This window comes from Camellia sinensis, chromosome 2 (assembly GCF_055761805.1).
Source record: "Camellia sinensis isolate YWXY chromosome 2, ASM5576180v1, whole genome shotgun sequence".
NCBI lineage: Eukaryota > Viridiplantae > Streptophyta > Magnoliopsida > Ericales > Theaceae > Camellia > Camellia sinensis.
Window position 1 is genome coordinate 141,094,567 of NC_138962.1, and position 8,624 is coordinate 141,103,190.

General features: G+C 33.2%; 1 protein-coding gene across 5 annotated transcripts; it reads left to right on the forward strand.

Annotated features, from left to right (window-relative positions):
• Positions 1 to 1,416: 1,416 nt before the first annotated feature.
• LOC114303935 (RINT1-like protein MAG2L) lies at positions 1,417 to 7,048 on the forward strand. 5 transcript variants are annotated; one of them, XM_082915695.1, is made up of 4 exons: positions 1,417 to 1,813; positions 1,904 to 1,987; positions 4,814 to 4,944; positions 5,027 to 7,048. In XM_082915695.1, exon 4 carries the CDS (start codon positions 5,259 to 5,261, stop codon positions 6,063 to 6,065), a length of 807 nt encoding a protein of 268 aa, XP_082771821.1. In that variant the 5' UTR covers positions 1,417 to 1,813; positions 1,904 to 1,987; positions 4,814 to 4,944; positions 5,027 to 5,258; the 3' UTR covers positions 6,066 to 7,048. The 5 variants fall into 5 exon arrangements, with proteins under 5 accessions (XP_082771821.1, XP_082771822.1, XP_082771820.1 ...); XM_082915696.1 differs by having other exon boundaries at positions 5,040 to 7,048; XM_082915697.1 differs by having other exon boundaries at positions 1,427 to 1,813; positions 4,814 to 4,932; positions 5,040 to 7,048.
• Positions 7,049 to 8,624: the final 1,576 nt, after the last annotated feature.

Consider the following 8,624-nt stretch of genomic DNA (forward strand, 5'->3'; position numbering starts at 1 on the left):
CAAACTATTCTATCTTTCAAACTGTATTCAAACTATTCTATCTTCCAAACTTCCTCAATTTGAATTCACAAAACCCCAATTTGAATTCACAAAACCCCACATTGTTATGTACTTACATTCACATTTTCACAAACGAAATCAACACAAATAAAATTCAAACTGAGAGAAAGAGAGAGAGATAAACAGGCAGTCCACATATTAGCGAGAGAGAGAGAGCATAGAGCGACCCACAGAGAGAGAGAGAGAGAGAGAGAGAGAGAGAGAGAGGGAGACCAGAGAACCCACGAAGAGAGAGAGAGCAGAGATCAACAGAGAGAGGGAGAACTGGTTCGGGCTTTGCAGAAAAAAACAGAAGTGTTTAAAAAGTGTGGTTGCAAATTTCAGGGGGGTGGGCCATTTTATATGGCTTTCTGTTAAAAGTGTGGTTATGAATCACGCTTTCTTTTAAAAACAAATTTTCTTTAAAAGCGTGGTTAGAAATAGCGCTATTACTTACAAATAAAAACACTAATAGGAATAATGTTTTCTTAATTAAAAGCGTGTTTTGTAACAACGCTTTTATGATTTTATTCATTTTGTGCACCTAGACCAAAAACATACTGAAAAACGTGTTTTATAAACACACTTCAGCTTACTCTAAAAAATTCGGCCAAACTCACTTTAATTTGAGAAATAACTTAGTAGGTAGGCCTTGAGAAATAACTTCGTAAGAGCATCCGCATCAGGATCACCAAAATAACAAAAAACTAAAATATAGAGGCACTGTTCATCAAATTCTTCCTCCATTAGCCTCAGCAAATTTTTTGTAAATTAACATTTTCTTAGATTTGCTACAGAGGTACTGTTCATTCGTTATATGATTTTTTATTATATTTTATGTAGAAAAACTGAGCCAAAAACTGTAAAGCGGTCATCCACCCGGATGTCCATGAGTTGCCTGTAGTAAAGAAGGAAAAATGTCGAAAATTAGCCTAACCGGTTGACCTGTCGGTGGATCGGTCAACAGTAATTTTTTTTTTTTTTTTTTTTTTTTTTTTTTTTTTTTAAGAATTGTTTAGGTAGTACCTTATCAATTTAATAATAATAAAAAAAGAATAACAAATAAAATATTAAGGGCTAGTTTGGCATTAAAAAGTCAAAAAGTCACTATCTTATTTAAGTCACATCATCTTATTTAAATCACATCACCTCTCTAACACATCATATCAAACCCAACCCAAACCCAACCCAAACCCACCAATAAGTCAAAAAGTGTACTTTTTTAGGACATCCCAAACCAACCCTAAATTAATATTTTAATAAGATTAAATTAAAATAGAAAATTTGTTGCGGTGAATATCAGAAAAGAAAAAGAGAATTTTGGGTTCAATTAGCCTAAAAATTTGAAGCCTTGATGCGGATGCTCTAATAACTTAGTAGGTAGTCCAGTGTGGGAATAGCCTCTCTTTTTAGTAATGTAATGACATTGACGGTAGTCTACATCCATGATTGATGGTTGGTGGCAATGGTGTTGCTGAATTACAGTGAGCTATCCCCACGCCACGCCTTTTAGGGTTTCTGGATCACCATTTCGCCACCACTCTCCAGAACAATCAAAGTTCATCATCGTCATCGGCATTTTCATTGTCATTATCATACAAATACAATACAGCTTGCGATCTCGAGGCGAATTTGAGCAGAGAGTGTGCAGAATTAGCCGCTTATCCCCAACACCTACACCAAAACCTAGCCAAGCTCATAATCTCATGGATTTCTCGATCAATTGCAGCTAAATCCACTCTCCACAAGCTCAATCTAACAACAATGTCCCCATGTCAGTACTACTCACTGAAACCCCCATTTGATTGAAAGGCTTCTTTCTTACCATACTCTGTTGTTTTAATTTTTGGGTTTGATTTTTCAGATGGGATTCAGAAGATGATGAGCGAGGATTTGCCTCAGCTTGCAATGGAATTGAGCCGAGTTGAAAATATTCGCAGTTATGCTAGTGAGTTTTGGATTTGTTGCTTTGCTTATTTTACATATATATATATTTTTTATTAATCTATGCTTTTTATCTTCTATTTATATATGCTAATATATAAATTTGGTTGTTGTGACATCAATCAGTCTCTCTGATTCTTGAATTTTGGTTCTTAAGAATACACAAATCACCATGGTTGGGATATACAATGCCAAAATATGAACTTTTCTTGGTTTTTCTTTTTGATTGATGGGTTTGCTTCAGTGGACTGACTACTGACTTAAATGTTTCTTCTTTAAAATAAAAAATAAAAAATTTGGTGCTACTGTAAATTTCTCAAGTATTCTTTCATTGTTAGTTCTCGAATTGACATTACACATTTTGTGGACACATCCATTTCATAGATTAGTTTTTGTTTTTTAATTTCATGTATTGGTTTCTCAACATGGTTTACAAGGTCCGGCACTTTGTTTTTGTTTTTAGTTTCTCAACAAGGTTAACAAGGTCTGGCACTTGTTACCATTAGATTATACAATCTCAAGTGACTTCTCAAACCTAATATTATAATTTCCTATGAATTACTATATTGTTGGTAGTAACAAAAATGATAATGATAAAACCAGCGGTGGTTTATTTAGATGGAATTCTTCATGACTTTTTCCTGAACATAAGTTTGTATGAGTAAAAATCCCATAGTAGTATTAGTAGTAGTAGGAGCAATAATAATAATGGTAGTAACAGAAGTCCTATTTGCTTTGGTCTTGACTTTACATTGAAATGTTCTTGTGTTTTGTCCCTTAGCTACTGAATTCACTGCAACTTAGAATTGTTAGAATTTCTGAATCTTTAATCAAATCCCAAAATTTTTACAATAATCAGAAGCATTTATTTACATTTCCCCAGTTGGGATAGGCTTTCACCAAAATCAAGGAAGTAAAATGTTGGAACCTTCAGAATTAGTGTGGTATTGTTTATCACATAAGATCACAGCCTAATTATTTAGATTATGTGGATGAAATATCAATGAGAAACATGTGTGCAGAAAATCTCTTTGAGGGTTTTATTAATTATTCAATTATGTGATCTCGTAGTTTGCCCATTCATCAATATAGCATGAGACCAGTTTCATATGAATCTCTTTGCATTATTTTAGACTAGATAAACTTATGTTACTTGGAACATGGATTGTTCCAGTGAGTGGAATGAGAATAAAAAACGTGGTACATCACATGTTGTAAATCTAAAGTGTGGTACAATATGACTAAAATTTCTATAGATTACATTAGGAGAATTTAAGATACTTCTAGGGTAATTTTCTTTTCACAATTAGACATCCAATGAAATATACTCTAGTTTTTTTCAACACATCTCTAGGAGCATTGTGGTCCATTTCTTTAATATGTCTTGCCAAAATTCCAGCTTTCTTAGATAGTAGTTCATTATATTTGATACATTTCCTCCTCAGGAAATGTTTAAGGAAATAAAGAAACAAGAAAAAATATTGGCATGCTTTGAATCACTAAATTCAGAGTTTTAGAACGAAAATGTTCCATGTTTTAGAAAATGCTTTCCAAACTGTAAATCACTTGGGTATTAGTGTGAATTGTTTATTATTATATTTTTTTAGCAGATAAACTGTAATGATTATTCATTCATTATAACAAAATTCTTGAAATGTCTTGAACAAGTTAATCTCAAAATTTTGATCAAGCAAACTGATTTAGAAAATGATTGCTTCACCCAAAATTCATTAGTTATTGGTGAAGTTACAAAATTTTGCCATAGAATTTGCAAATGAAATGTTTGACTTTCTTGATCATGGATTAGTTGTTTTACTATTTGGCTTTATATGTAATACCACAATCTTACCATTTCCATTCCATGTTTAAGTGAGTGATAGTTTACATGATTGTGTGCTAGGTTATGTGGAGTCTTTAAAATAAATCAAATACCCATGTCAGACCCTTGACACTTGGACAAGGGCGTGGAATATGAGTTTGATACTTTTCATCGGATACTTCTTATTTGTTTTAACACTATTATTATATGTGTATATTGTTGTATATTTGCTAATGATATATTTGAACGAATTCCGAGTTTGCAAATTGTTCTTACGCCAAGTAATCCTCAACTAAGAAGTACAAACACTTCTAAGAATGTTAGACACCAATATTACACGTTACTCATTGGACACTTCTTGACACCTAGCAGACATATGTCCAAATATGTGCTACTATTATTTAAAATTTTCTAGACTCGGTCACGCTTAAGACACTTGAGGAACATGTGTCTATCATTTAGACACACATGAAACACATTACAAGTTTGAATAAAATAATTTGGAATCTACATATTCTTCTCCTTTAGATTATAGAAATTAGTACTGCTGCATGTTGTTATTATCTTTTAGTTAAATATTCAATACATGACATATAATTGTTTATCCTTATATATGACATATAATAAATTTATGAAAGTATATCTTTTGTGTGTGTCCCTCACTTGTTATGTCCTATATTTTTTGATTTTTTTTTTATAGGTGTGTCTGTGTCGTGCCACATGTTTGTGTCAATGCTTGTTAGATCCTCAACTCAAAATTTCTCATGTACATTCATCATTGTAAAAAAGCTGTCTAATCTATATTGTCAATTCTGTATGTGCCCACCAAAATTGCTTCTTTCTTGCAATACATTTTTCCTTGGAACATGGAGTGAGTTTTTTTATGTTCAGTGGCTTCAGTTTGATCTTGGTCTTGCTCAACCAAATCATAGATGTTATGCAAATCATGTACTTGCTCTCATTTTTCTTAACTTACCAGGCAAATCTTTACTAACCCATCTAAGATTTCAGATACCACTCAGCAGTTAGAAGCAATGGTTGGAGATCTTGAAGATGCAGTTTTCTCTGTTGTGAATAAAAAAAGGGGAAATGTACTCACTTCAAATTGATCAAATCCGTCAGTTTCAACAGTAATGACTTTAGTCAGTATTATTTTTTCTTTATTAAGAATACATATTGCATAGTTAGATCAAAGATGGGACTGCACAGAAAATTTTAGTGTAGTCATTGAATGCAGGACCCAGGATCGAGGCAAGAAAAGTTCTTTCAAGCTGTAAGATCCATGAATTGTATTGAGGATTTGTTGGTCAGTCCTGTGAAGTTCCGACCTCAGTGGTTCCATCTTATGAAATCTCTGGATTCTAGAGTAGACTAAACATTGAATTTGCTCCGGCAACAAGTTCTTGCAGATCACCGAGCTCTTCTTTCATCTCTAGGGTGGCCACCAAAAGTTTTTATGTCAAAAATAGAAAGTGGGAAGATCTCTATCCTTCCAAATCCATTAGTTTTGATGCAAGTAGACAAACAGAAGGCCTATTCTGAGAGTTTTCTAGAACTTTGTGCTTTGCAGCATTTGCAGACACGGAGGGAAAAGCGACAGCTTGGCCTTTTGGGAAAAAAGAAGCTGAATACAGGGCTTTGGGCCATTGATGAACTGGTTTCTCCTATTGCGTCACGGTCAGAATATCACTTCTCGAAATGGGTTGATCAGCCTGAGTTTATCTTCGCTCTTGTGTCCAAGATTACCAAAGATTTTATTGGCGGAGTGGATGATGTTTTGCAGCCTCTCATTGATAGAGCAAAACTGGTGAGCTTGAGTGCTAAAGAAGCTTGGATATCTGTAATGGTCCAAACACTTTCTTCATTTTTAGCAAAGCGAGTTCTCTCTGTTCTTGTCAAAAGATACAAAGAGAAAAAGGAAAAATCGGAGATGATTTCTTCATGGCTTCATTTAATCGACCTTATGGTTAATTTTGACAGACAGATGATGTCACTTGTAAATTCAGAAGCTTATCTCTTCACGGAGGACTTTGAAATGCTTGAAGGATCGTCGAGAGGCTTATCTGTGTTCTCATTATTTTCTGATAGGCCTGATTGGCTCAAAATTTGGGCCAAAATAGAGCTCAAGGTTGGGAGAATGAAACTAAAAGAAGAATTGAAGCATGAGAGGGCGTGGTTGGTTGACACGAAAAACGAAATTGGATCTGCTGTTGACACGACAACTGAGCGGTTTCTTCTTTATAGTAGGGAGAATCTGTGCTAACTTGCTTGGGAAATGATCGAGCGTTGCAAAACTTTACCGGGCATTTTGGCAAGGACCCAATTCATCAGATCAACTGCAGCTAAACTTGTCTTGTACCTTTTAAAAAGGCTGCTTTTGCAGTACAAGGAAATTGAATTCCTCTCTACTGACTGCAATGATGACTCCTTGCTGAAACTATGTGCGGTGATCAATGCTGCTCGATACTGTGAATCTAAACTACAAGAATGGAGAGACGATGTTGATTTTCTGGAGATGAAAATTGCTGAAATTGATAAAAATCATCTCTGTAAAAGATGATATGAATGATAATTCTCACTTCTTTGGAGAAGAAATAAAGAGCTTGGCTGATCTGGAGACAAATTTGCTAATGGAAATAATTGGTGATCGTCTTGGTCAATTTGAGCCTCTTACCAAGGAGTATGTCCAGAGCAAGGAATGCTTCAAGCAAAAGGAGGATGATGATGGTCTACATAGAGCCTCAGAAGTCAGATATTTTTCTGTATCCGTTGACATTCTTGAAGCGTTGGATACTTTGAGAAGTCAGCTTTGTATAATTAATGCCAGTCTCAATCCAAAGGACTTTCGGATTTGTGGAGAAGCGTCACAGATGGGCTTGACCGATTCATTTTTGGCAGCATATTCACTAGTGATTATAGATTCTCTGAGAAGGGCACCAGTCAGTTTGGAGCTGATATGCGAGCATTGTTCGTTGCTTTTCAGCCATTTAGTACTAATCCTGAAGCATTCTTTCCTTTGGCTAGAAATTCTCTGAAATTGTTAGAAATGGATAGGCGAGATTTAGGGCGTTTGAATTTTTGTGGTGTTACGCACTTGTCTTTGATCAAGCTGACAAGATTTTGAGGAATAGAAAATTTTGAATTGCATCTAGAGAGTTGAGAAATGAGAATTGATTATATGTTTTTGAACTTTCATTTCATTTGTGCCAAATGAATGATATATATGCGTTTCACTTTTGGCAACAACAGTGGTAGTTTCAGTTTAGTTGAATGGAATTAACCCCCCAAAAAAATTTGAATGGAAAGGAATAGTACATAATGGGTAGTGGGAAACTAGAGCGATGCTAGGGATTTAAAAAAAATTATTAAATTTTTTATATAATACTGACATGGGTGTCAGTTTTATATCATATGGTCATGTTTGATTCAAAAGACTAATAGTGAAGTATTAATAATCCTATTAAATTAGTGTAGGATTCACTATCCAATTGGATTAATATCCATTGGATTAATAATTCCACCCCTACCCCATTACTAATAATTCTACAAATTTGTTGGATTAATTATCCATTGGATTAATAATCCTAAACCAAAATGTTAAAACAAACATGAGATAATTGGACCCACGGATTAATAATCCTAATCCTATGTTCTAATCCACCCAATCAAACATGCCCTATAAGTATTGTGTAAAATTTTTGAAAACTTTATTGTGGTCTCTAATATTTTTTAGAAGACTATGACATCATAGCAGATACTTGTTTAATATGGAAGTATAGAGCTTGGAATGTATTTCATATTTGACACTGGTCTCTCTCTTTGGTTTTTTGTCCATTTTTCGAGCAAAACAGTTAATGCTAGACTATAGTCCTGCATAATGCTCACATAAAATGGAAAAGAGAGGAATGAACTCTCAATTCAGTAAGTGATAATTGAAGGCCAAAGAGTGAAAGGGACAATTTGCAATTTTTAGTCAATATATTTTGAAGGTTGTCATTAGCACTTATCTAATTCCTTTGGACCCTACAATGTTCACCTTTTTTTTTTTTTTTTTGAGTTAATTATTTAAAAGTCTTATTTACAAATGTTATGATAGTTCAGGTTTTATCTAAGGTTTTTTGAACCAATGAGTCCTATATAGTAAAATTGAGAATATTATCAATTTTACATAGCAATGTTCTAAATAATTGTTTAATGAACTGATATAAAATCAGAGTATGAGATTAAACGTTTTTGTCCTTCTACTTATTGGTTTGATTCAACAATCCCATAAAATTGAGAACATTACTAGTTTTTTCCAATTTTAAAAATGAGAATATTATCAATTTTCTTTTCCAATTTTGCACATCAATATTCCATCATCATGCTCCTTTATAGATACAAAACTTTCAATTTTATACAAAAAAAATTTGGTTTTTTCAAAAACATATATTAGGTTTTTTTTTTTTGCACATAAATTGTTCTCAGTTTTTTCAATTTGAAAGTTGATATTTTAAAGTTTTGCAAATCAAAATAAATGTCAAATCTTTATGTTCATTTATAGATAATTATAAATGATGAACAATCATTATTTGAAGGGTAATTTTAACTATTAAAAATTTAATGAGACTTGAAAGTTCAAAAAATCTTAGTTAGGATTTAATAGAGTATAAATTTATAAATTAGAACTTTTGTGTAAATGCCTCTTTTTTTTTAATTATAATTATATCCTAAAGTAAATTGCATTAAAGGACAACTTTTAATGGTGTGTTAACCGTATATTTATAAGCACGTCTGTCGACGACTTATAAGAGATACACACCGTACAGGAATTCAATCCAAT